Source organism: Cyrtonyx montezumae, unplaced genomic scaffold (assembly GCF_038088225.1).
Source record: "Cyrtonyx montezumae isolate F1298 unplaced genomic scaffold, pur_monq_1.0 scaffold_34, whole genome shotgun sequence".
Taxonomy (NCBI): domain Eukaryota; kingdom Metazoa; phylum Chordata; class Aves; order Galliformes; family Odontophoridae; genus Cyrtonyx; species Cyrtonyx montezumae.
Window position 1 is genome coordinate 3,469,233 of NW_027072039.1, and position 27,940 is coordinate 3,497,172.

The 27,940-nt window shown below is 44.3% G+C and overlaps 1 protein-coding gene across 5 annotated transcripts in view; it reads left to right on the forward strand.

Annotated features, from left to right (window-relative positions):
• Positions 1-25,207, forward strand: part of PALM2AKAP2 (PALM2 and AKAP2 fusion) — a 237,905-nt gene extending 212,698 nt beyond the window's left edge. For 4 of the 5 annotated variants that reach the window (XM_065745187.1, XM_065745189.1, XM_065745191.1 and 1 more), the window contains 4 exons: positions 9,675-12,069; positions 18,908-19,086; positions 21,320-21,358; positions 25,050-25,207. In XM_065745187.1, the coding sequence (XP_065601259.1) occupies positions 9,675-12,069; positions 18,908-19,086; positions 21,320-21,358; positions 25,050-25,142 (2,706 nt within the window). In that variant the 3' untranslated portion in view covers positions 25,143-25,207. The remainder of the gene's footprint in view (positions 1-9,674; positions 12,070-18,907; positions 19,087-21,319; positions 21,359-25,049) is intronic. The other variant, XM_065745188.1, reaches the window with a different exon arrangement.
• The last annotated feature ends 2,733 nt before the right edge of the window (positions 25,208-27,940 follow it).

A 27,940-nucleotide genomic window follows, 5' to 3' on the forward strand; every position in this document is an offset into this window, starting at 1 on the left:
TCAGACCTGCACAATTTTGAACACATTTGGATTTCTCTTTAATACAAAGCAGGAAAGGGAGAGGCTGAAGAACAGAAGCAGCAGGAAAGCAAATTAATGTCTCGTACTCAGTTCACCAGATGTGGACCAGTAAAGTGTCCCATTCCAACTCTGAAGCTGTATCATCTGTAGTGACGTGTGCAAGATCACCCTAAATTCAGTCCATTTAAACCTGAAGTCAGCTCACGTTTTTGGGTTAGTCTTGAGCCCCCAGGAAACCTAATCCTGGGTTGCTCAAATGCCACAGCAGCAGTGAACAAGTGTGGGGCCACTCTCCCTCCCTTCTAACTGTTTTACAGTGTTCCCTGTCTGCAGTTATTTCACATGTGGCAGGCACATTTCCTGCAGGCACAAACACCATTCCCAGCTCTGGGTCTCCTGAAGCGGGAGGTTACCCAGGGTGCTCTAAGCATTTTGGTTCATACTTGAGCTTCTGCTTGTGGAAAGAGCAATGTCAGTCCTTCCCAATGTCCTCACAGGTAAAAACTTCTGTTAATGCCTGCATTGAGCTTGTGAAGTCTGCTCTTTCCCAGTTGCTGGAATGGGTGTTTTCCTCCTAAAACAGCCTCTTTGTGTGAATGGGCTGAGGGTGTGGGCTGCCTCATTTTCTGGAACCAGCCCTCCCTCAGCCCCTCACGTCATAGCCCTGTAGCATGCAGGAGAAGGAATCTGACCTAATGAGCCAAAAATAGTGACGGCTCCTGTGGAAAACAGCACTTTTTTGGTTTTGCTTCAGAGTTTGCAGGAACAGAAAGGGAGAGAGATAAAGGGTAAGCTAAGACTTCTCTGACCTGTGACTTACGTCTTCATTGCATGTTATCATTTCAGTGAGGGAGGAGAGCTTAAAATAATCAGTCACTTTTCCTGCGATCGCTGTGGGTAGAATTCGTCTCTCTGAGTGGTCTGCTCAGTGCAACACCAGGAAGAGCTTTCAGAAGTTTGCACCTTTCTATTTATGCCACCTGCTGTAGAGTATTGGTCCTGGAGGTGAAAAACACTGTTGTGTATATATATATATGTACACATACAGTGCATGTGATAATCAGGGATACCATCCATGCCTGCAGTACCTGCATCCTTCAGTCACTACTAGCAAATCGTTTTATGGGTGAATGCTTTGATTGCTCTGGAGGTATGTGTCTTCACTTATCTGCCTTGCCACTGAAGAGTAAATTTCAGCTGATAGGGTTATATGTTCAGCCTTGTTTCGCTTTTCAGCACTGAAGGAATAAAGCCTGGTGCTACAAGCTAGCACACAGAGCAGCAGCAGCATTCCTGGTTTCTATGGCATTTGGTGCACACTGTGACACTTCTCTGTGCCTGTGCCTGGAGAGCATAGTCTTTAGCTCCCAGAAAGTTAGAAGTGTGCTTTTCCTATCAGATAGCAAATTGTCTTAGAAGTACAGTGAAAGCAACCCTTTATATAACAGCTCCTGAGACTGCATGACCTTGCCAGCATTAAATGAATTAAGCAATATTTATTTATCTTTTCTGTGCTAAAGGAAAAAGAAAACCCACACCAGAGGTCTGGAGCCTTCTCAACAGCAGTTTGAGCTGGAGTGGTTGATTCGTTTAGCACCATTTTTTCCCCACCATTGTCTTAGTTCTCCAGTTGATGAAAGAGCAAGTGATGAATGTCTTAATCAAATAATATCCTAATGTCATCCAGATGTGCAGTTGATCACTTAATCAGTGGGTTTTCAACAGGAGTAGAAGGAATAATGAGTTTTTGGTTGGAAGAGGAGAGGAGAGCAGGGGCAGAGGGATGGGGCATAGTAGGTGCTGAAAGGGAATGTCTTATTCCCTGGAATTTGTCAACTGCCTTTCTCCCAAGTAAGGAATTTGAAAAAATGTCCAGTCCAAGTCTCAGTTTCACTGAAATATTCTCCTACAAGAGACACTGGCATGAGCATAGTGCTGTGTATGTGTGCTCAGATGAAGATGCCAAATGATCACAGTGTTGGGCTCACACAGTTGGTAATATGTGTAGCTTGAGGACAGCATGTGGAGAAATTACTAACATCCTTCTTCTTAGAAACTGTAAGCATTTGGTCTTAGTAGTAAAACTGTCCTCTACAATTTTTAGAACCTGTCCCCTTTTGCAGTTCAATATTGTTGGGTTACTGGTTGATTGCTGTGTTAAACTCCCCAGGTCACCTTGAACTCCTGTTTACCAATAGTGATTTTGTATTATGGGTGTTTGCCTTTGAACAGTTATTTTTGTACAGTTGTTATCTGAAGAATTACATTATATGCATGCCCATCAAGGAAGAGCCCTATAGATTGCAGTCCACCAGTGGCATGGTTTCAGCTCTTGTACAAAATCTTGAGCATGTAGCCCACATACTGTAGTCGGATTCTCCTTCTCTGGAGATACTCAAGATCCATCTGGACACCTACCTGTATGACCTGCTGTAGGAAACCCACTTTGCTGGGGAGTTGGACTTGATGGACTCTGGAGGTTCCTTCCAGACCCCGCAATTTTGTGATTCTGCGATTCTATGGAGTGAAAGCATGTTTGTGTGGTGGTTTCCTGGCACACCATGGAGTGTGGTGGGACATCAGGGAGTGTGGCTGCAGGTGGATGGTAAGCCAGACTCTCTCTAGAAGTGGCTTCATTCCCACTCTGTGCACAGCACAGCTATTGACAGAGACTTCGGTTATATCCTTTGATCACCCTTGTACTTTGTCTCTCCACTTACATAATTCAAATCTTTTTTTGACCTAGGACTAGATTAGTTTTCCTCTTTCTTAATGTCCTTTTAATTTTCCTTTGGTAACGTGTCAGTGATCTGCTTTTGGCTGAGTGTGGAGGTAACAGTCTGTAGAAGATTTTGGATAGAACTAAATATAAATTTGGACTGTGCTAACCCACTGTATGTACTGATGAGTCTTTGTAGAGAACTAAAGGCGTTTAAAGTAACCTCATTTCCTTGAAAGACTGAGAAGACAGTCCATGGGCCATATATGCCTGTTGGCTGGTCCAGCTCTGATACCCTAGCCTTTCAAATGCTCATCATCTGCAGTGGAATAAACATCATCCTGCTGTTAGTGCTCCAGGCAGGTACTGTAAGTACATGAGATTGGCTGCACAAGGCAGTTACCTCGCATTTCTTTACTTAAGCAGATTTTACTCTGATGGGTCTTAACCTAATGGATGAGTACACTTGTAGCAAGTCCTACTGATAGAGCAAAAGCATTAGTAATAATTCTTAACGTTTTTCATCTCCCAAAGAGAAACAAATGTATAGCTTTCTTGGTCCACATTTCTGAGCATAATTTCTTCCCTGAACCCACTCTGCATCATGACCCGAAACAGTTAAGCTCCAATCTGCAATAGAACTGCTTTAAAGAAGTGCAGCAAGTATTAATTAGGCTTTAGGAAGTAGTTAAAGAAAGTGTGAGCTCCAGCCAGTGTTCAGGATGCAAAGAAGTAGAAGGAAGTTCCAGCATTGCTCACAATAGTGCATAGGTGCTTGCCTTAGTTGAGACTCTCAGTTCCTACTCTGCTGCCCCTGAAAACAGGCAATGAAAGCCCTCCAGCATAGAGAGAGATTGTGTACTTTGTTCAAAAAATGCAGTTTAGGCCATTTATGAAAGATTTGCAGAACAGTGTCAGACAGCTGAAGAATCTGTGTCATCAGAATGTAATCATTTAATTTAATACTAATTCGTCTCTGAAAGCCTCCGTGTCAGCGTACAGCAGGTTTATCTCTGTTCTGCAGTGCATTAAAACGGTTTTCCCAGCAGCATCAGATCTGCTTAGGGAATGAGTGAACTGTGTGGTCTTTTGTCTCCATTTGCTGCCTTCCTCCTACCTCTGCCTAACCCAGATTCCTTCCTGGGGAGCTCTCTTTCTCATGTACTGAAATGATTAATATGCCAGTATTTTCCTCTGCATTTCACACTTACGGAGGATGGGTGGTGGTAGCTCCATTCTTGAGGTGGAACAGGACCCCCCCCCCCCCCATCCCCTGATAAAAAGACCAAGGAATTTGGGAAATCCCTTTGTCTCATTGTCCTTTGGTTCAAGTGACCGTAAAGGTCACCCTTTCCTAGTGCTGACATTATCTGGATGGGCTGGAGAGTATTAAAAGCGAGGCTTAGTTTAGCGTCTTTCCCACTCCCCACTGGGACTAGGTCACTCTTTCCCAAAGCAATTGTCCCCTTCTTGCTGTGTGTTAGAAAGATTTCAGCTATGGAATTTTGTGAAGCTATGCTTTTCATACATGCATTCAGGGCTGTGTTCCCCTTAGTTCAATATTTATACTTGGTACTCTGTCAGACTGAAGGCTTTCCTGTCCTTACTGAATGGAGCTTTTTCTTCTTTCCCTTACCATATGCAGGGCTGGGCATTAAGAAATCCTCCTGGCAACAGAGCTCCAGGCTCAGACCCACCAGCACTGGGTAGAAGTGTAACAGCTCTTAGTAAAAGCCCTCATCGGAAGGTGACCTTCAGCTGTGAAAAAGAAATTATCCTTCTGTTCCTTAGAGAATAGAACCTGAAGTGGATGATTTTAGGGTAGTGTAATGCCCCTTGTGTGCAGGTTGGATGCACTGCTCTGCATTTCTGCCTGCAAAGTGCTGCCCACCCCTGTGTAGCAATGGGGACTGCTCCAGCGTGTGAAATGCTCTTCTCTGGCTCGTGAGGCATCCTGCTTTCTGGATGCTGCTAGAAAGGAGGGGTGGTGGAGCGTGGCAGCACCATGATGCTGTTGTTTCTGAATGAAAGTTTAATCACAGCTTCCTGTAATTTCAGATTTGCGTCTCAGTTGCCTTACAGCTGAACAGAGCTGTCACAGCAAGGTGAACCAGTCCCACACACTGTAGCAAGTGTGGCTGTATAACCAACACTCTTGAATGGCTTCCCTGGCATTTATTTTTTATCAGAGGTGTATTTCTGCTAATTCAAGCAGATAGCAGCCTTCTGTCCCTAAATAATTTCCATATAAATCACTCTGTCCCTGTAGGTGTTCCACGCAATTACAGTTTTTGCAGGAATGAAAATATTTAACAAAAAATAATTTGCCATTGGGCTTGTGGGTTGTTTTCTGTTTTGTTTTGTTTTGTTTTTTGTGTATGTGTGTGTATTTATGTGTTTGCTGCTGCTGTCTTTTTGCTTTTCTTATCAACAGCTGCAAAAGCAGTTAATTTCTAAAGGGAAGGTATCTGTTTTCTTGACCCACTAGCAGTAACTGAAATCCATTCAGAAGGATAGCATATTCTTCACAGAGGAACCAGATCTGTATTTTTAGGGGATGATTGGTAGAAAATAAGAGGTTTAAAGGATCCTACCTCAAGAGAACTGCCTCTGATTTACATGCCTTGGAGTTAGTGAGAAGTGGTGTTATTCCAAAGATGGTTCACTTTAGTGTTTTGCTTTTCTTTTTCACTGAGGACACAGAAAATATTGAAGCTGTAATTGATGTGTTTGGAAAAACACAGTATCATTTGTTATGTACTTGTCACTGAAACATCCTACTATCCCTCTCATATGCTCATCATTAGAGGATTCACATATTTCTTCCTTTTCTGAGACACTTTCTTCCACCCTTAATTTATTACACCAGCAAAAGAAGATTGGACTTCAGTTTGATAAAAGAGCCCCATTGTGCATCACATGAGGAAGCTGCAGTTTATGGCTCAGCTGGAATGAAAGAGAATATTGCAAACACTTGCACGTGCTTTCTGAGCCAACACAATCACAACTCCTCTAAAATAGTCAAGAAAAACAACATATGGAAAAGCACTCTTGAAATGTCACACAGCAAGCTTTCTGAGTAGCAGCTTGTTTGGATGCTGTATCTTCACATCCCTTATTGCTCTCTGTATTCCAAAAGAAACCCCCACTGCTTTTTAGGGGAAATTAGTGTGAAGTTGCATTGATTTTAGGCTGTGCACAGTGATTTCTGAAGTACTTTGAAGGAGATGAACCAGCTTTTCATGAAGAAAATTTGCCCATTGTACTCTCTGGCTACCTCAGTCAAGTCGTTGAAGGGCAAAGCCAGCTGCTCACAAAGGACATCATTTTTGACACTCAAGTCTAATGAATTTTAGTCATCAGGAATGGTTTGTGTCCATGTATTGAGGACACCATGTACTGCTCCAAGGGAGCAACAGGTCAGGTTTTGCTTTTGTGAGCAAGCAGAATTATGAATCAAGCTATTCAAGGTAGTGCCAGCATGTGTCTGACAAGTCCTGAATTCAGCAAAATTTGGCAACAGGATTTGAGGATTTTTTTTTTTTGTCTGAAATCTGAACCCTTTGCAACTTCATTGAGTGAAAAAATGATAATTTACTTGGGATAACTTTTTCCCTGGTATTTTCAAAACTTTGAGAAATAAATGAGTATCACTTGGAAAATAGGATATTTTCCTACAAGAGTGAGAAGACGACACTTTTTGTTTGTGTGTGTTTGTTTTAATGAAAAGACTCAATTCCTTTAGGGAATATGAGTGGTAATCCCATTCCAGGTGTGGAATACCAAGGAGGTGTGGATTACCAAGCCAGCTGTAGTCAAATGTGTTTCTGCATTATGTTTCTGTACTTGAACTCCTAGAGGCTTGGTAAAACTAAGGGTTATATCCACAGACTGAGGATAGAGGGCTGAACAAAGCAGGGGCACAGTGATCGTGGGAGGAGAAGCAGGGTCACTACAGGACTTCTCCAAAGGAAGACAAAACCTGCAGAAATGAGAAACCCTCAGTGCCAGTGATGCAAGGAGACGAGCACTATGGAAAGCTGTTGTGAAACTCAGATGGAGTGATCAATAGAAGCCCACAGTGAGATTATATTTTAGATTTTTTATCACTTAGTTATTTTAAATTTAAATGTTTCATCTTTTCCTTGCTTTGTTTTTTATTTTTCTCTTTTTTTTTTTTTTGCCATGATGTTGCTTGGGAAGAATGTGGATGTGGCCATGAAGGACTGCCTCCCACTTGGTGTCACATGCACTTTCTGTCTGACCAAACAAAGGAGGGCACTGGCAGTACATATGCTGGGTCTTGCTGCTAGAACACCCACCATTTTTTCCTCCTAAAAGATCTAAACACTCAAACACTCACACTTTTGTAGATGAAGAATTCATCCAAGAAGGAAGTATGCTAATAATTCTCCAAGCTGCTAATAACTGCAGTTTACTAAAGTGCAGCAGCATTGTACAAATGGCAGTAATTACACTTGAATCTTGACTTGGAGAGAAATGAATGCATATTCAGGGAGGGTGTAAATGTAATAGCAATTTCTGTAAAATGCAGTATACAGGAATCACTGTTAAGGGCAGTGTTGGTTGCAGCAAGAATGCTGGCCCTCCTTCATTTACAGTCTTTTATTAATAGCTTTGAGACAGCTGCTTTCGGTGAGCAGTGTATGAAGGTGCTTTGCTCCTCCTGCCAAGCAGCCCAGATGGGGTTGTAGTTTCCCAGTCTCTTCCCATCTCCATGTTATCCTGATGCATGCCATTCCCAGTCGGTCCTGCAGACAATTTGATCTGCATCCATCCATACCATCTCCCCAGCTTCTTCACATAATTCGTCAGTGGATTGACTTCTGCTTCTTACAGGGATGTTCGGAGCATTCCCTCCTTGTTATCCTGAAAGTGTCTTGAGATTATATGAGAATGTGCTGAGGGGAAAACAAGGAATTGTTATAATTATTTTTTCCCTCTTCTGTTCCATGGTTTATTCCCCTGCAGAGAGCCCTTCCCCACTCACAGTTACTAATCCTTGGCAAAGAAAGGCCTCTTCCCATGAGGAGCAATGTTTCCTCATAGGTCTTACTGCATTATTGTCTTGCTTACTAGATAATTACATGTGCCACACTAATTGCACAGACACATGCGCTCTCAGAATTACATGCTGTCATAATTGCATGTCCTGATGAGGCAGTTGCGTGTATGTGCCTTAATTGTGAACTGCAGATTGCAGCTATGATGAGGGGATGAGCCACTACTCATTAAGAAATCAACTGATGAAGTACTTCACCTTTGGTTCAGTTCCCTGAAGGCAGCTTGGATACCCAAACATGACCTGATCCGAATACCCAAGCATGATCTAATCCAAAATCATCCGTATACATTGGCACAGTGATGGGAGTAGTCATGTGTTATGAGGTCTCGGGGGCAGGTGTACAGCTAGCTGCAGATGCTAGCAGGAGAGTGAAAGCATGTTGATCACTGGTGTGAAGGGCCAGCAGCGCTGCACGGAGGCTTAAGTCCTTCTGCTCAGACTGCTCCAGGTGGCAGCATCCTCTTTTGGGCATCAGAAAGTTGTCTGTCTGTATGAAACCAGAGGCAGTGTGATTGTTCAGGTGGCTGGTAAAAGCCTTGTGCTCCTAGCTGGTCATTTTTTGCTGCAGTGTGTACTAACAAAGTGCACAATGAATAGTGGCAAGGACAGGGGTGACCAGCTTACAAGAGTGACCTTTCTGGAGAGCCATTGTATTTGAAGGATATGATCAGTGCTGTTTGCTTCCCAGATCTGTGCTTCATCAGTAGTGCTACATAAAAGCTTACATGAAAAAGGAACCAGGGACCTCAGAATGCAAGTTTCTGCATTAAAGTGTTTGATGATGTGAACAGGCATGCTGTGTTTGGTTGTTCTGAGATTGAACTGTGTTCCGAGAAAATTACCAAGTTATCCTAGAAGAATGACGTTGATAATGTTACCAACATTATTCTTCTTTTCTTGTGGCATTTCTTTTGTCTGCCTTTCAGCAGTAAGGAATCATTGAGGAACTTAATGACATGTTACCAGCTAATCAGAATTCCCTCAGGCATCATCACAGGAAGTTTAAGTAGGCTGTTTGATAGCTAAAATCTGCCCATACCAAAAGACATCACCTCTCTTTAAACACCATTCATCACGGGGAAATATGAGTCCAGTGAGTCTGTGTTGCAGATCAAAGAGTGGGAGGGAGAAAACCATGACTGATCCCTGTTGTGCCTCCTGTGGTAATCTCCATGCTGTGGGAGTCATGGATGCTTCCTGCCTCCCAGGTCCAGTTGCATGTGGGTTTCTGCGTGGGCCAGAGAAAGACTCCATGTTTTTTCCAGCACCATGTAATTCTACGCTGTGTTTGATGACTGAGATTGATCCGCTGAGAAATGAACATCCCCTGGTGTTGTCTCATCTTTTTCCTAATGTGGGATGAGTTGCTTGCTCTTTCTGCATGTTAGCATCTGTTTCTGCAAAACAGAGACAGTAATGCTTGTCAGCTGTGGAAGGATTCTGAGATTTTCTTTATGTGTGGAAGACATTTTTAAAATACCATACTGCTAGGTGCTGTGTGCTGCATGTGCAAGCAGTTCAAGAACATAATGTTAAGTCATTAGTAACTTGAAAAATCCAAACCCCATTTTTAGTGGCAGACCTGGACACAGGCCTGGAGGACGATAAAACAGTTAGGAGATATTTAAATGAAAGTTTGTTGTTGTTTTAGAGCCCTGTCCACTTCGTAGTGAGTTAACTTTCTATTTTCTGTAAGTACTAATTACTTGCCTTCTAATTCTGTGAAGAACTCTTTTAATCTCGAGCTTAGAAAGTGCTACTATTTGCTTTCCAGATGGTGTTTAGTCTGCAGAAAATAGAACGCTTCTCTTCAGGACCTCATCAAAGTTTTGCTCTGTTTTATTTTAGAAATCTTCCAGAGTCCCTGAGGATGACATCAGGTTAAAAAAAAATAGAGACCAAAACTGTGCCAATTTCTTGGAGCCAGCTACTGTGCTTGCAACAAAGGAAGAAAAAATGGAAATTGAAGTTCCAGTTTCTGAACATAAAAGCATCACCACAGTGGCTTCACCACATCCCATAGACAATCCAACCCACTTCTTTTCTTCTGCTGCCAGCCACAATGGACTTAAGGACAGGCATGAATCTCTGGACAGTGAAGTTGCTAAAGAGATCAGATATCTAGATGAAGTGCTGGAGGCAAACTGCTGTGATTCTTCTGCTGATAATACCTTTAATGGGACATCCTCTCCTCAACTAAGCGCAGTCCCCATCATGGATGGCTCAGGAGCATCTGTTAATGTCTCTAATGATTCAGTACCCAATGCAAGGGAAGAAAATGTAGCTGACAAGGAGGCACCCTTGGTTGTTAAACCACATGAAGTTAGTACAACAGGTGAAAACCTGAGCTCTAATGGCCATTCCTTGAGTGGACTGAAGGAAGACATCGGGGAAGGTCTGAAGGTGCCAGGAAGTCCCACTTCTTCAAACAGTTCTAGAAGATCCTCTAAGGATGGAGAAACAACTCTTACAACCCTTAAGAAGGAGGCTAAGTTTGAACTACGAGCTTTCCACGAGGACAAAAAGCCCTCTAAGCTCTTTGAAGATGAGGATGAGAAGGAAAAGTACAGGGTCCGCAAAGTGAGGCCATCAGAAGAAATGATAGAACTTGAAAAGGAAAGAAGGGAACTCATTAAAAGCCAGGCTGTCAAGAAAAACCCTAATATTGCCGCCAAATGGTGGAACCCTCCCCAGGAGAAGACTCTGGAGGAACAACTGGATGAAGAGCATCTGGAATCCCATAAGAAGTACAAAGAGCGCAAGGAGAGAATGCAGCAGCAAAGTGCAACACCAACATCCCCCAAACAGGTCAGCTGCTCCTTTGTGCCACCAGAGCCAGTAAATACCAAGAAGGAGGATATTGTCACAGAGCAAATTGATTTCTCAGCCGCCAGGAAGCAGTTCCAGCTGATGGAGCATTCAGGTCCATCTCAGGGTCAGGTCCCACCAAGACGGTCGGGAATACCCAAAATGTTCTCCGTCAAACCATTCTATAAAAGCCTCAATCCTTCAAATGCAGATAGGCCTCTGTCCACCATTACAAGGCCTGTGTCAATGTATGGACAAACAGGTCAACATGAGGGTAATGATGTCGCTGTTGTCAAAGCACAGAAAGTCTCCTGTTCTTCAGAGGATGAAACAGTTTCTCAGAACAACAGTGTTGCTGACCCAATAAGAGAGTTCCCATGTAGTGATAACTCCAGAGCTGGACAGGCCTCAAAACTGTGGTCAGAGGATGGAGAATTCATGAGTGCAAGAGCAGTCTTCACGGTGGTGAAGGATGATGTACAGGGTGTGCTCGACCAGCTCCCAAAGTCAGCCAGTGCCTCCTCCCCTCCTGAGGAGCTTGACTCCGGTTTGGATGACTTGTCTGTACGATCTCAGGATACCACTGTCTTGGAGACCCTTTCCAATGACTTCAGCATGGATAACATCAGTGACAGCGGTGCCTCTAATGAAACTATGAGCGCCCTGCAAGAAACCTCACTGGCAGACTTCTCCCTGCCACAGACCCCCCAGACTGATACTCCAGCAGAGTGCAGGGGAGAAGGCATGTCCAAATCGTTCAGTGACCCAGGCTGTGACTCACTGTCCTCTGCCTTGGCAGACTCTATGCTGATCGACAACCAGCTGGAGTACCACGCTGGTCTGCTTGTTCAGAATGCCATCCAGCAAGCCATAGCCGAACAGGCAGATAAAACAAATGGCAAGGAAGAGAGAATCCCAGCAGAGCAGGATATCTCTGCCAAAGAGCAGCCAGCCGCCACCAGGCTATCTCTAGTCTCCAAGGACCAGCAGAACCCAGTGTTTAAGCCACCTCAGGTGTCTTCACCTGTTCAAGAAAAAAGGGACACCATACCAAAGACTTCAAAAGAAGAAGACTCAGGACTCAGGGAAGGGAAGAGTTTGCAGCAGTCGCCTGCGTACTCTGCCGGTCAGCCATTCCTTGTGGAGGAGAACAGGCACGAAGTCAGCTACTTCAGCAAGTATTCAGAGGCAGCCGAGCTGAGGAGCACCGCCTCCATCCTTGCCACACAGGAACCTGAAGTGACCGTGGGCCCTTTCAAGTTACGATCAAGGAAGCAGCGGACTTTATCAATGATAGAAGAAGAGATCAGAGCTGCCCAGGAGAGAGAAGAGGAGCTGAAGAGGCAGCGGCAAGGTCTGCAGGTGGCACCAAGCCCTGTTACGAAGAGCGCACCGCCTCTGCCCACCAGAACAGTGTCTTACAAAACTGTACCAGGTAAGAGCCCAGCACTCTGGAAGTAACTGTCATATCTTACTGATCATTATTAGAAAACGATGCACTGCATTCATCTTCTGCCACATTGCAGCACGATGCGTTTATTGCTGATCTCCTCCAGTCACCCAGAATTAAATTTAGCATCATCATGAGAAATGATCGGCAGCATTTTTCTCAGTTACGTGGCTGTGTGAAAAATGAGCATGCAAAGCTCTTGCAAGTCGCTATCGAAGTGCAAAGATAGCTAGAAATTACAGGTTTTGGATCAGATTTTGTTGAGTTTTCTTTCTCTTATCAGATGTTGGCTTTCTTGATAAACTAGGGTAAAAAGCTCTAGAGCTGAGCAGTGCCATGCATTTCGGTTGATGTCATGCATTACTGCATCACAAAGGTATTACAAACTAAGTGCTTAAGAGGTTCAATAGGAGTCCACTTCTGGCTGATGGTTCTTTGTGGTGGCTGGCATGCACAGCACATACTATGTCAATGTTTTCCTCTTCCCTCTTTCAGAAAAGTGAAGTAACACTCATCTTTTCCTAATATGTCATGAAAACAGCAAACAAACAAAACAAAACAAAAACAGGAGCACATGTCAGGCTTATTTCTGTGTAGTGATGAGTACTGATCTGAGTGTGGTTTACAAGCTCTTGGAAGTTTTCAATAAGCATGATGATTGTGAAGAAGTATTAATTTTACCCCGTATATTTAAAGTCTATCCTTTTTTTTTTTTTTCAGTTGACATAAGCATCACTGAGTTAGTCAGTGGTGCTTCCAGAACTTGTGCAGGATGTTCCTTTTCTTTTGAAACCCACTGAAGACTGTTCAAACAAGGCTGAGTCCCTTAATGCAATCTGAATTTGAGGTGTCACGCAGCATATAAATAGCTAACACTTTGTTTTGTTTCTTCTGTAAAGAGAATGATTTTAACCTGTGTTTCGTGCCAAAAAAAATGTAGCAGATGTTGATAATTTCTTTGGAGTGCTATTATTACTGCTTTTATTTTTTGATAGTCTCCAGAAATTGGTGTGCATTGTGCAGTGTTTGACAAGATGAGTGACATGGCACCATGGCCCTCAGCTGGTTTAAGCCTCATTGTGTGAAGGTGTGCATCATCTGTAGCTCCAGGTGCTTGAAATGAGGCTGATAATGGTTGCATTTTCCTGACAAGTGGTTTTGGAATAGCTGCTGACACTAATGCTTGTTTTAACCCAGCATCTGGGAAAACAGTGTATTTCTGCTAGTTCTTGTTCCTCTGTACAACAAGACATTTACTTTGTGTCTGATGTTAAAATGCTCATTGTAATTCACATTTTAATGAAAATGACGAACTTATATTTGTAATGAATCATTACAGGCAGTTTCCTTTAGAAGTCCAACTGCCATATGTTCAGAAAAGAAAATGGGGATACATTTGCCAGACTCAAACTGCTGCAATTTGCAGCTGGTGACAAGGCAAAGAATTAATTTCTAGGAAAAGATGAGTATGTGAAACGATGTAATTGATCAAAAGAACCAAAAAGTCCATTGTCTTTTTTCCTTTAAATCTTTTACTTTTACTGCTTTCCAAGCAGTGGATGCCTTCATCAGAGCTTTTTGCTGGTGTAAGCTGGCTCAGTGCCCTTGGCATCCCAGGGTGAGTATCATCAACTTACCTCATCTGTGCTATCTCTTCATCCAGCTGTATTGCAGGTAAACCTTGCAGGCATCTTCAAAAGCAGGGAGAGGGAATACCGTGCATAGCTGTGGAAGATTTTACCCTTATTTCAATATTTACAACATCTTTTCAATATGTACAAAAATAGCAGATGTGATTCAGCAGAGGCAACAAAATCTGTTTGTAAGACTTCACTGCAGCCAGCTACAAAGGTGATTTTCAGAGCAGAAAATTATGGTAATGGTTGGAATAATGAGGAATATGCTGTGAAACGTCTGATACTGCAATCCAAGTTATCTAGTTTCACATAGAAAAAAAAATAATATTTGAAGAAACAGAGGCATTGCTATCCCCTGATTGCCAAAGAATTCACATCTTCAGCATGCCTTGGCTGAAAGTGGCTAGGAGTCAAATCTTAATTTGTCAAATCTGTTGCTATTCCTTAAGTGGGAAGCTGCAAACTCACCAGAACTCCTTTGAGGAGGTGCAGTGACTAACTACATTGAAAATTGCCTGCCTCTCAGGTTGTTTTTTGGTAATGAAATGGGCAGGTCTGCTTTGCTAGGACTCCTGGTGATCCTTCACTTAATGCTTTGAGCTGTCACTATTCTGTAACAGAAACACAAACGATGAAGGAATGCAGTGAACTGAGCTGCTGTTTTGACTGAGCGTGAAAGATTAGCACAATTTATGTGGCTGTATGTGTGAAATAACTGCTAATTGCTTCAGATAACAAACAGGCTGTTTTGCCACCCTGGCATATATCATAGAACTGAGAGTGACACCACACTTAGCATCTGCCAGCCACCCAGTGCAAGCTGCAAGCTTCCTAGTGACCACGCTTGGTAAGAAGTACCCTTCAGAACTGTTTGGGTAGTTTAAAAGCTGCATTTTAAGCCTTCTCAAATCACTGGAGCAGGACTCAGTGCGATTTCAGCTATGTGTCGTACGTACATAGAACAAGACCTTCTCTGGGGTAATAATGTCTAAGCAGCTGCCTAGCAACCCAGGGCTTTGCTCCTACAGCATGTGTGAGGCTCACCATCCATCATGGGCAGAAAAGCTGGGCTGTTATAGCTGCTCTGAACGAGAGAATGAGTGTCTGTCACAATGGGTCCCAGCCTGTTTTATGATGATCGTGTATGTCCCTTTTATTATGAGAACTTAGAGTACAAATAATTTGCATTTCAACTGAATGTAGTGCCTAGCTGTAATAGTAATCCCGTTCAAAATAAGTGTATTTTTAAGGTGTGAAAATCATTATGTGAGTGGGCTGCGCTCGGTGAAGACTTCTCAGTTAGAGAGAAACCTGTCATTAATGTTTGCTGTCTCATAACAGCTTGGGGAAATTCCCAGCACTAGAAGCCATACCTAGAAAAAGCTTTCCTGAAGCTGCCACATTTGCCTTTCTGATGTTTCTGACCAAAGCATTGCTACAGGAGGCAGAAGGCAGTGTTGCACACCCTGCTCACCCATGCTGGAGCTCAGCCCCATCCCTCTGTGCATCTGGGAGAGCTTCCCCCAATCATCCATCCTCGTTCTCAGCTAATAAGCTGGATTTCAGTAGAAAGCAAAAGCCCACAGGGAAACTGCAGTTTGTGATGGCAAGTGATCATGCATCTTCTGATGTCAGGTAACTGCTCCCTCTGCATGGTGCCTGGTTGTGGAGAGTAAGCCTCTGTCAGAGGAGTCACTTCAGCCTGCAGACAATTTTCCCTTCTTGTTTTTCACTAAAAAAAATACCTGCACTGAAGGAAACTTCTCACATTAAGCTTCTTCCCAAAGAGACTTCGTAGAGAGGAATGAGAAGCAAAAAATTCCGAGGCAAGGAATTTGCCATGTTTGTGGCCATTGCAAAATTTTTAATGCCTACTGTAGGTGTAAAGATTAGGTGTAATACATATGCACTAATCTCTTTTTAAAATAATTTTGAGTAGTACAGTCTGAGAGTTCGTGAAAGACACTGTTTGCTTACAATTTTGTGAGCGCCAGTAAAGGAAAAGCAAAGTTCATCATTCTCACCTACGAGGATTATCTGGAGTGCTCATCACTCATCCTCCAGATGCCTTCAGCAGCCTACCCAACCAGCTCATTTGTCATCTGCTGTGTTATTCATTCCTTAAAGAAGGATGCATGAAGTGGAAGGATCCTAAAGAGGTGTGGGGTTGTTTTTTTTTTCATTTCTATTTTCTTGTTTGTGTATTTGCATATTCAGGTTGCTCACTTAGTGTTCGAGATCAAAGAAGTCCACCTTTCATCTGCAGTGGTGATGAGGCTCCACACTTCCAGCGTGGTATTTTTGTACATACTTGTACCATCCCTGACTCCATCCCAGGCTAGTTTTCTAAAATAATCAGTCTTGATGAAATACTTTATTTTGAAAAGTTTTCTCTGCTGTGCAGGTGTCTTAAAGATGCCAACAGCATCTGTAAAGTAGTTGCTTTTACCTGTGCAAAGCTCCATCTCCTGTGTAGCCTGTCTGATATGTTTGTTGGTCATGGCTCAGGCTCTTGTTCCAGGGCCTCCCCTCTGTTAATTTTTCCTTCCTTTTCAGCAGACCAGCTGAGAATGCACAGCTGCGTGAACACCCATCAGGCTTCTAGGCATGGATGTCACCTTCCTCAAAACTGCTCTTGCTCCCCAGGAACTCTGCAGGGGTTTTGGTTGTCATGGATTTCATCCATCCCCATCTCTTCCAGGTCTTCGTTTCTGCACAGAACTGACAGGCAATGTCTTGCAGACAGCTGAGTTCCCCTGTTCTTAGTTTCCCCCTCTGAGGTCTGAGTGGAGCGTTCTCAAAGCAGGTCTGGCCTGCTCTGATCAAAGGGGAAGAAATAAAGAGAAACCAACATTCTTACTAGTCTGCTGAAGAGGAAGAGTGGGGAGCTGTCACCAGGACTGAGGCCACAGAACATTTTTCAGGACTTGTCTAAAAGGGAAATACTGTGACTTCACAGGTGAAGCTTTAGGGTGTTTATTCTGTACTCAGTGTCTTGCAACAGGGACCTCAAGGGAGGAAAAGTGTCCTCTGGAGGACTCCGCTGCTACCTGCTTTAGCACGTGCGACTTGAAGCTGCAGTTTTTGCTGGTACCCCACTGTTTGTATGAGAGCACAGGTATCATCAGTACTCAGTGTGGATCTGGGAAAGGACCACCTGCAGTGTCTGAGTGAATTGGGTGGCAGGCACAGGACTTGAGAGGTGAGAAGCACCTGTGATCATTGTACCTTGGGATGCTTTTATGCTGAATGTACCTACTGCCTGAGAACAGCACTTATCCAGATGGAAATCTGCCAGAAGAAAATTAAGGCATCAGCATGTCAGCCTGAACTGGCAGAGTGGGTCTGTACCAGTGCTGGAAGCCCTGAAGCCTCAGACATACCGTCATCTCACCGCAACCTCCCTGCTGGCTCTGCCACACACTGCTGTTAGCATGGGAAGGATTTCCACCTGCTTCCCCATTTTCACCAGATTTTTAGGAACTGAAGGAGGTGACCTGCTCTACTGTGAAAAGCAGTCAAAATGAGGCTGTGAATTCCAGTGTTTTTGGTGGAATCCATCCACATGCATGAGGAAAATGATTGCATAAGGGTGCTCTCATGTGGTCAGAGATCAACAAACCACTGTTTTGCTGTGGGGAAGGCACATTTCTACCTTGGCTTCCCTATGAAAAGGAAACCACGACACCATTCCTGTTGACAATATGTGTACACAGGACAGCCACGTGCTGCTGCCAGATTGCTGCCACAGCATTGAAATGGATGGGTCTTCCACTGGTAGGATAGATCTGCTCGTTGCTGTCTTCTAAAATGGAGATCCCCAGATCCCATCCTTAGTGTCATTTTCTAGGGTGTAAGGGGCTCATCTGTATGTCTGGTCAGTATGTGATGGGCCTGTGTCTCCAAGGAGCTCACAGAAGCTGAGTGGGATGACTAAGAAGTCACTTATTACTACAAGAATGAAGTAATACAACAGCATACCTAACCCTCAGCCACACTTTTCATTTTCAGCTCACTCTTTTGCCCACTGGACCTAATGAGCAGGATGACAGCTGCTCATGGAAATACCCCCTCTGCATCTGACTGGGATGCTTCAGGGGGGTTGAATTTCCAGCCTCATCCCTGCACCAGCCAGCTTAAACTAAGCCTTTAACAAGATACAAGCGATGTGGGGTTTTTCCATGCTGGTTAGAAATGAAGTAAGCCCAGCAAGGGTATTTCTTGCAGTTCTGACTCTGGTTTCACTTCTTTCATTAAGCTTCTGCTGACTCTTAACAAGAGGTTCCATGGCTGCTCCCTAGTGGTTACCACTGTTAATGATGCTTCTTTGGAAGAAGAATTAGCTTGCTGTGTCAAAAAATCTGCATGTTGCTTCTAGTTACTTCCCTTATTTGTATGGTTTAGGGTTTGTTTGTTTGTTTGTTTTCCTTTCACCGTCCACTGAACAATCTTATTTCTAAGAGCAGCCACCCCATGGAGAAGGGAACCTAATTTTCCCCAGCAATAGCTTTTTCCCATCATAGCCAAGTACGTTTTTGACATAAGCAGACAGAAACCCTCACACACCTTATTCCCACAGCCAGCCCTCACTCTTCCCAATGGGTCAGGCCAAGTGCTCATCCACAGAACCACTGATGTGTGCTCCAGTGTCAGCTGGACAGTGCACAGCTGTCCTTACAGAGAGTGCTGATGTCCCCCCAGGACCAGGTCCTTGCACTGGTCTCCTCAGCCTGGCCAGCTGCAGCTTGTGGGAAGTAATCCAGGGGAGAGCAACACCAGAGACCTATGCGAAGCCCTGAGCTCTTCTTGTAAGGCAGGTGAAAAAGCATGGGAAGAATTAAAATGCATCATCATTTCACCAGCCTTCTTTCTCTGCACATTTAATGCATGGTGGCATCCTGTGCATTGCACTGTCTGAGCCAGAAAAAAAGATTATAGTTTTTCAGCATCTTTCATATATTTTCAGATCACTGAAATGAGTCTTACTCAGGAGGAGGTTAATCCAGATATTCCTGTAAACAGTGATGATGGGTTAAAAGTGCCATATATTGTCTTATAATTTTGCTACCTTTTGTAGATGGGTGTTTTGTAATATTTTGATACGGTAGGTTTCAGGAAATGGGTTTGGAAACAACTTGCGAGTCCTTGAGCTCAGAAGGGATTATTTTATTTTCTTGTCATTGCAGGAAAGATAGAGAAAATAAAGCCTCCTCCATCCCCCACCACAGAGGGCCCTGCCTCACACTCTGACCTGCCAGCTGAGGAGCCTGCAGGAGCCCAGCGACCCAAGAACCTGATGGAGACCCTGATGGAGGATTATGAAACACACAAAACCAAGAGACGAGAGCGGATGGATGACAGCAGTGTAAGTGCACTTTTCACTTTCTGCTGATGGCAATTCACAATCAGCAAGACAACAGAAACATATTTCCCTAGAATCTGTTCAAGTCACTTTGCAGGGCTGCAACACGTTGAGCTTGATTGAAACGGAAAGATGAGGGCTGGTGGGATGGAAGACAGTGTCTGTGAAAATGCCAAAAACAACTCACATTAATTTCCACTTTGACTAATTACTTAAATGAATATTAAGGGCAGTAGGCAGTCACCCTGAAATTGGTAGTTTGTTTGTTTTTATTATTTTTTGTTTATTATTATTATTATTTTTATTTCACCTGCCATCAGGAATTTCTAGTGGTTATTTTAACAGCTGTTTCAACTTTGTGGAGCAAGCATATATTCGTGCCTTTGTTTGTTGACTCACAGAGTCCAGTCCCAACATGCTTGGGGTTGAGTGTAAGTGGTAACCCTCCTACAAGCAGTCCCCTGGAGAACTGGATTGGGAATGTCTCAGAAAAACCATCTTGGATCCCTCGATGTGTTGTCTCTCTCTGGATTTGTTGTCTTTTTTTTTCCCACGCAAATAGAAACAGAAAATTGGCCAGAATTTCAGATTGTGCAAGGGGTGCCTGTGCTTCAACCATTCCTGTAGCAGAGTTTAACCTACCATCCTCTTTACTGAAGGCAGTAGTGAGAGCAGCTATGAATTTCATAGCTGGAAGTCCCAGAATCTAGGTGCATACATTGCACAGCCAGTTTCCCAGCGAAGTATGAGGTGTATCTTCTTCACACTGTGAATTTCTGTGGGTAGTCTGCTCAGAGTAGTCAGACATAAGTGAGATACAAAACTTCTTAAATGTGTTTTGTGTTTGCTGAAGCAGCCAGAGCCCTCTAGGCACTTCCCAGAGATGTCAGAACAACAATCTCAGCTGCAGGGAGCTCATGCTCCAAGCAAACCACTTTCTAGTAAGTCTCACTGATGTCAGTTTCATGAGGTATATAGAAGTGAAGTTTCATAATGTGGATACCAGACAGTGCTGTTCTGGGAGCTCCTAATCATTATGAATGTTGTACAGTAGCATAAGGGGTTAGAAGGGATGAAATGTAGAGGAATCCTGTTGCATTTTTGCTGGTCAACCAAAACACAGAAGGAAGGATAACTCAAAAGTGCGAGCAGATGAATTTCAAAGCAGCTTTTTAGTCCCTTCTCCTACTGAGGGCCTTGAAAAACCTCCGTCAGCTTCATGGAGCAAATCTGGTGGCTCAGAACCTCACCACATTGAAGAAGCTGCATAATCAGCATGTGCTTGTCCCCAGCATACTCACCCCCATCAAGAGTAAGCGGAGCTTGCCCTCACTGAAGCCTTCTTACACAGCTGTGTTAGCCACAAGTTGTTGGTAAGGTGTCATTAGTGCAAGAGGACAGGTTCTTTCTGGGTACCTGTGTGCAAAACACCTCAGGTATATGGACTGGTGATTCCTAGATACACATTTGTTGGCACTGCCTTGCCTCTTCTTGCAGTTCAAGGGATGCCCTGATGTCCTGGCTGGGATTGCTGATCTCTCAGCACCTCAGCAGAAGGTGTGCTCTGCCTGTGTCTAATAAAACAGAAGAGCACCTCCATGCCCTGTTAAGGCAGGGGCAGAAGTCAGCAGATGTGGTCACCTCAATGGTATCCTTGAGAGATGTAAACTCTGCGGAAATTCTCTTTCACATGCTGAGCACTGGTCTGTAGGGCTTCAGTTTCTCCCTACACTAGGTACACCAGAAGGCAGAAGAGTTTCAAGAGGACCTGTTCCCTGCTTGTCCCTTAACCACCACCACCTTCTGCCTCATGTCTGACTTGAGTGGTTATATCAGGGCAGCTCTGGCCAAGGCTTGCCAGTGTTGCCTTTCGGAGACAGAGGGCACATCAATCTGCATCTGTCCATCAAGGGGGTGGTTTCTTCCGAAGAGGATGTATAGGCTTCATCAGGTGAGAAAAAAAAAGCATCAGCAAAAAAATGAGTCAGGCATCAACAGAAATGAGATTCAGACAGGCCAAGCAATGTCATTAAAAAAACCAAAAAGCAAACAAACAAAAAAAACCCCACCAAATGGACTGATGTGTTTTGTTTTGGGTTTTTTTTTCCATGAAGCCAAGTGCTTGAAATCCTGTTCTCTGAGATGTGGAAGTTCTTGCAGTTTCTTTATGTTCTTGTTTCCTAGTTGTAACATGCTTGTTCAATGTACTAATGCTGGTCTTTTCCCTTTCTACCAGTACACCTGTAAATTACTGTCTAGCAAGGTTACTTCAGAGGTACTTTTCAACTGCTTATTTATTTTTTGCTTCCTCTTGCATGGTGGTTCCCAGTGCATGTTGCTGCAGTTTGCATTTTCATGCTGTGTGCCAGTGCTGTTTCGTAACAAAACAGGGATGCAAATGTGTGTGGGGGATATCCCATCTTATCTCCCATCAACCAGTGTTTGTGTGGCTGGTTTTCTTTCCTCGGGATTCTTCTTACAACCCCTGGCATGGGAGGGGTAGCAATTAAAGGGATGGGAGCTGTGGCCCAGGACTGAGGCATTCCTGAGGCATGAAGTGAGAACTTCTGTGTTGCCATTCTGCTGGCAAAGCTGAGCCTGGGGCCCAAGCACCCCCAGACACTGTGTGTGGCTTTCCTCCATCTCTGGTTAAAGGGTATGTGTCAGTAGCAAGATCTGCAGAGTTTTGGAAGCGTTTGGACACCCCCACACCAGCCTTTCTTTGGTGGGAGAGGCAGATGTGAGTGCATGGTTTTATTGTGGGGAGCTGTGTGAGCATGTCCTTTTCCCTGTGTGATGTGATTATGACAAATGACCACAGCTCCACAGTTAACTATCCATGCTGGCCTCAGTTTGAAAGAAAAAACCCATACCTGCTTAGAAAAAAAAGGGTCTTTTCAGTGACATTTGGCATCCTGGCAGCATGCATGAGGTAATAACTTAACACAGTCGTTATCCTACAAAGCTGAACTCTGCCAAATGCATCCATCCCAATTTTGCACTGATTTTTAGGAATGAGGTGCTCAGTAACATGAATGTTTCAGCTGCCTGTAGTTCTCTGTGCAGGTGTAAATGTGAATCTGGGCTTCCTGTAAAGTATGCAAACAGATCCTGCTAATGACTGCCACTCGTCTGTCCAGCACCATCAGTATGTTACACACACATACCTCCCAGTATTTCCCCATCTCATAGCATATCTTCTCCATATCAGGCGACTCAAGACTGGTGCACGAATATAATCTGTCCTGGAGAGTAAAGAAAAATAAAAAATGTGCCTTCCCCTATTCATTAATTTATTGTGGGTTTTATCTCACTGATAGCAGTCAGCGGTGACTGATCCTTGTGTGGAGTGTTTCTCAAGAGCTGAGCAGGTTCCAGAAGCTTGTTTCACACACAGTGGTGGTCAGGGCATCAGGATCTGCTCCGGGGCAGATTCGATGTGCCTGCTTTGTGGAAGAGCACTGGCATGAGGAACAGTGAGCTAGAAGGCAATGTGCTCGAATGGGGAAGGAGGAAAGATGTGTCTTTTCAGTTTGGCCACAAAGCAAGCTGTTACTGAAAGAGCCAAGTCTGTGTTAAAAGCACATCCTTGTGCAGTTCTAAAGAGACCACTGATAACCGTGTGCCTGCATGAATGGAGATTGTATGCATCCCTAAAAACAACTGGTTTTGTCCTTACAGGTATTAGTGTTATTGGATGTACTTGGGGTTAACCTGTCTTTGCTAAATACCAGTCGTGCTGTAGTTGATAACAGCAGTTAGGTAATTCTTACGTCGTTTTTTAAGGTGTCTGCCAAACATTTTTGATTTATGAAATAGAAAACCAACAGACTAGGTCTGATGGGAGAGGACACACAGTTTATGTACAATGCTAACCAGCAGCAGTAGTATTCCTACTCTCCTGTTTTGGATAAGAACAGTTGGATTCCACCTGCCAGCTCCTCACAGTGCTCACTGGAGGTCAGGAACACTCAAGGACCAGCACTGGGTGGGCACAGCACAGAAAATACCTTTGTGCTGAAGGAGGTGATGCAGTTTGTCACTCACTAGCTGTAGCTGCACGTTCAAGCATTTGGTTTCCTGTGATTTATTTGGTGTGCTTCCCTGGAGGTGTCTTTCTGCATGGAGAGGGCAGAATTTAGACACTCCCATCTCTGCATTTTCTTACTTTCGTTGCTTTTAGTTCTTCCAGGTCCAGATGGGAAGAGTTTGTAAAATGTGAAGCTCCAGAAAAATCTGTTTGCTTCCACACTGGTTTTTCTGCCACTGTATAGTGAAAATTAGCTTCTTTTATACAGTAGCCATTTTCACTCGGCACCAGGTAGTGGGAATACGCTGTGGACCAAAGCATCTCTGTATTTCACTTTTTATTCTCATTACCAGTAAGAGAGCATCCAACTTTCCTTTCTGCTGACTGATCTGAAGCAAAAATCCTTCTACATACACCACCAAAATCCATTGCAAAGGGATGATTTCCAGCAAGGAAGATACAGACCAGGAATTGTTGTAAATGATGTAAAATTCCTTTTATTTTCAGCTAGCATAAACCAGGTGAAATTCAGGAGACCTGTCTTGAATATATCACTGCTCTGTAACAGCGTTAGTTTCAGTTAGAAAGCTGAATTGGCTTTATTAATAATTTTTAAATGTTAATTTTCTTATCCAGTGGGGAAAATAATAATTTTCTGTGATTTTCTTAATTGCTGTCCTTGATCTCAATAGGTTCATAGCTGTTGCCTGCTGCCATTTGAAGAAAAAAGAAACAGCAACACAGTGTTGGTTTTTTTTTTACCCTTCATTGCTAACCACAGAGCAGTCTCTGTAATTTCATATTCTGAGGCAGAGATGATACCCTGATAAATGGTGTTATTTCTCCATTGTTCAGAGGCACAGTGTGGAGTGTCTTCCCATGGCTTGGGCACTCAGCACCTGCAGGCACGTAGCTTAATCCTCCAGCCCTCAGCTATGCAATTGCTTCAGTGCAGTGCTTGCAGCTAATATCCCAGAAGGATTTCCTCACGGATGGTTTTGGTTTTTTTCTTCCCTCGGATGAATCGTTAGTTTTCTGGGCACATTGGCCCTCTACTGGATAGAATAAAAACTGTTCAGCCCTGCTCACACTTGGACAGCTTAGGGAAGGCTGTGCCCCAGAGGGAGGTGGGCATGGCACAGCTCCTCAGGGCAGCAGGCATGGCCCTGAGCTGATGGAGCTCAGGAAGGGTTTGGGCACTGCTCTCACACACAGGGTTTGGGTTTGGGTGGTGCTGTGTGGAGCCAGGGGTCGGACCCCATGGTCCTTCTGTGTCCCTACCATCTGGGTTCTGTGATTCTTAAACTTCATTTCTATCCCAGCCAAGACTTAAGTCATCACCTCATCTGACAGGAGTCAAGTGGCATTGCCCTGTCTCAGAAGCCCACTTCTGTGCAGAGCAGTTTTCTGGAGGCTGTAGGACCTGGGGGTGCAGCCATTAGCTCAGTGAACAGTCACATATTGTTGTTTGGGCTTTCCTCCCCCCCAACTTGCTTTTTCTTTTATTTCCCCTTTTTTTCTTTCTGGCTCTTAAGTTAGGACTGGACTTCTACAGAGCACTGGTGCGGGCAGGCACCCACTGTTCAGTATCTGCAGAGGAGCACATTGCGTGCACGCCCCACGCTGTCACCCTTTGGACCACTCTGAATTATTTCTTTAACCTTGTTAGGGCACATATTAAATCCGTTCCTCACCAAGAACAATGGTTTCTGTGCATGCATGTGTTTCCATACATGTGCACACACACGTGCACCTTTATACGTGTGCATACGTCCGCGCATATATATAATATATATATATATACACCATATGTGCGTTCTTACGTGTGCACATATGTAGGCATACATGACCTCTCTGCGTATAATACAGCTCCTGGATGTTTGTGTGCATGTTCCCACGGCGATGTGATGGGTGTCCTCTCCTTCTGTCCCTCCAGGTGCTGGAGGCCACCAGGGTGAACCGCAGGAAGAGCGCGCTGGCGCTGCGCTGGGAAGCCGGCATCTACGCCAACCGGGAGGAGGACGAGTAGCTGTGTGGCAGCACCTGGGAAACCAAAAGAAAAAATAGATTTAAAAAAAAAATACGAAAGAGAAAGGAAGGAAAAAAAAAATAAGGAAAAAAAAAATAAGCGGCAGCATTTTAATCCAGTATTTATTAAATACACAACAAACTCGATGATGCACACAGACACAAAAACGATCCAGCTCCCGGCAACTTTAAAACAACAGGAACAGCCCACTTGGAAAACACCCCCTCCTCCCACCCCTGCTTCCCCACTTTGGAAATGATGCCAGGGATGTGGGGCTGGGTGAGCCCCAGGACACGCCACGGGGTCTGCGCCCGCACCGTCCCTGCAGCGTGACGACGTCACCCTCTGATGCTGTTTCTTTGAGGGGACCGAAAGGTTCGGGATTGGGATTGGAGTGGGGTTGGATTTTTTTGGAGGGGGGGGGGAGGAGGGGGTCTGCACCCCCTTATCTAGTAATTTATCATCTGTTCAAATGAAAACAAAAACGAATAAACGGGGAAGCATCCATTGCAAATGTACAATCCAGCAGACTCAGTAAATACAGCCATCGCAATTCAGGAGTGGAATAGATGGGGATGAGAGCTAAGCCAAATGGATCACCTTAGCTTTAAGGATCCTATACGCTTGCAATATCACCTGAGCTCCAGGTTCTCAGATCATATTTACCTAACGAAGTTTCTAAATAGGAAGTCTGTATTTAGAGGATGACAACTATTTTTTGACGGCGGGGAGGGGGAAAAGGAATGGGGAACGTGGATAACCGATGGAGGTGGATGGTTTGAAGCAGAAAGGTAGTGGGGAATGAATACAAACAAAGGACATTTAATTTTTAAATGAGGCAATAATTGAACTAAGCCAGACTTTGGCCTAGGAAGAGGTATGAGACAGAGGAAAGAGAGCTATGTCTTTCACTATATTTATATGACATAAAAAGCCTTTGGAGCAGAGCGCTTAGTGGGAGCCTTCGTGTCCCCTGGCAACAAGAAGATGGGAGCAGGAGGGGGCAGGCAGTGGGGGAAGCGTGACGTTTGCCATCCAGACAGAGCGTGCAGTGCTGCAAGCAGACCACAGGGCCCGTGCTTGTTGCTTTGGGACCAGCTGCCAGGGCTTCGTGTGCATCCGTGTGTGCGTGGGGCGCGTGTGCGTGTGCAGGGACACGTGTGGCAGTGTGCGTGTGTGGGTTGTTTTCTCCAAGGCTGTACACCAGCTGTAGGGGTGAGTGCTCATTTTCTTTCTTTCTTCCTTTTACTTTTTTTCTTTTCTTTTTTTTCTTTTTTTTTTTTTTTGTCTGAAAGGGGATATAAAAACAAGGCACTGAGTTAATGCAGTATTTGTGGTATCAAAATCTGACCCAACACGGTATTTGCATGAGTCACAATTGCAAAGTATTGACCAATTTTGTAAGCTGACAATTAGGAAAAGAAATGTGGTATTTATTCTTGCGCTTTGTATTTGTATGTAGTATAGAGGCTGTGGGTTTACTCTTTTCACGCAAGCAATACAGTAGGAGTATTTTACAACTGGGAACCATAATTTCTGGACCAGAAATGAACAAGTTTGGGAGGCAGTGACAACAACAAAAAGAGCCGAGCTTTTTTCTATATAAAACCTTCTGCCTTTTTTATAGACAGGCTAGGATTATTTTGACTTCTTTTTAAAAAGCACGATGCTGGTTCTCCCCCAAGCCTCTCCTTGGCTTCATGACCTGCTGTGCTGCTTTGTCTTGAAGCAGCGAGCTCACTTCAAACGAGTACCAATACTGTGAACACATTCCTGGTGCTTTTCTTCAGCCAACACAGTGCTTGCAACCAAGCGATATTGCTCCCCACAATTCCCCCCAGCATGCCTGTGGACATTTCAAGGCCCATTTTCAGGGAACTGTAGCACCCGTGAGCTCCGTGAGTTGTCTCCCTCTGTGCTGTAGAGCACAAGAAGGCCCTGCTGACCTGTGTGCTGTGAGACGAGGTGCCCTGAGCAGAGGGCCCCGCATCAGACGATGCTCCCCCAAACCAGGGCACATCTGTATTCCCCTCCACCCAGAGTTCTGCTTTCCTCCCACACTGGCTGACATTGTCACCCATCTCAAGACGCCTCCTTGTGCTTTGTAGCCCCTCGGTCCTTGAAGCACAAACCAGATTGCCCCCTACGAGGGGCACGGTTGTGGGAAAGGAGCACTGGGGGCCTCCACTCTCCTCCCCATGGCAGTGGCATGTGCCAGCCCCGGGCAGCCGAACTTTGCAGCCAGCAGTGTTCTTCTCTTCCAGAAATTATGGGCATTTGTCAGCAGTGCACACTCAGTGTGGCGGTAGCACGGGTGCTGTGCAGCTCAGTCGCCTCTCTGTTATTTCATTTGCATGCTACCAGGCTTAGGTGTTTATAAGTATACGCCAGTAATACATATCTATCTATATATAACTATATCCAGCGCAACCAAGGAGCACTATCGCAGAGTTAACTTTGTGTCCACAACAGAAGCGTCAGATCCTTTCCCGTGGCAAAGAGTGGTCTTAATGAAACTGTGTATTGAGAAATAGTTAAGCATTAGCATTTGTGATTATGAGCAGTTTGGGGTTACAGTGCAGGTTTTCTGAACAGTTCGTTTTAAAGGCTGCCAGTTTGGGCTTCGTCTCGCTCCGTACTGATATCATCCGAAGGAAAACAGAAAAGCATTGCTTTGTTGGGCAACTGGAAGGCGGCATCCTTGTCATGATTCACCGAACAGCTTCAACAGTACCTGGCTTTCTGTATGTTAACCACTTCAATGTTATCCTGCTTCTGTTTTATAGTGACTGTGAGGC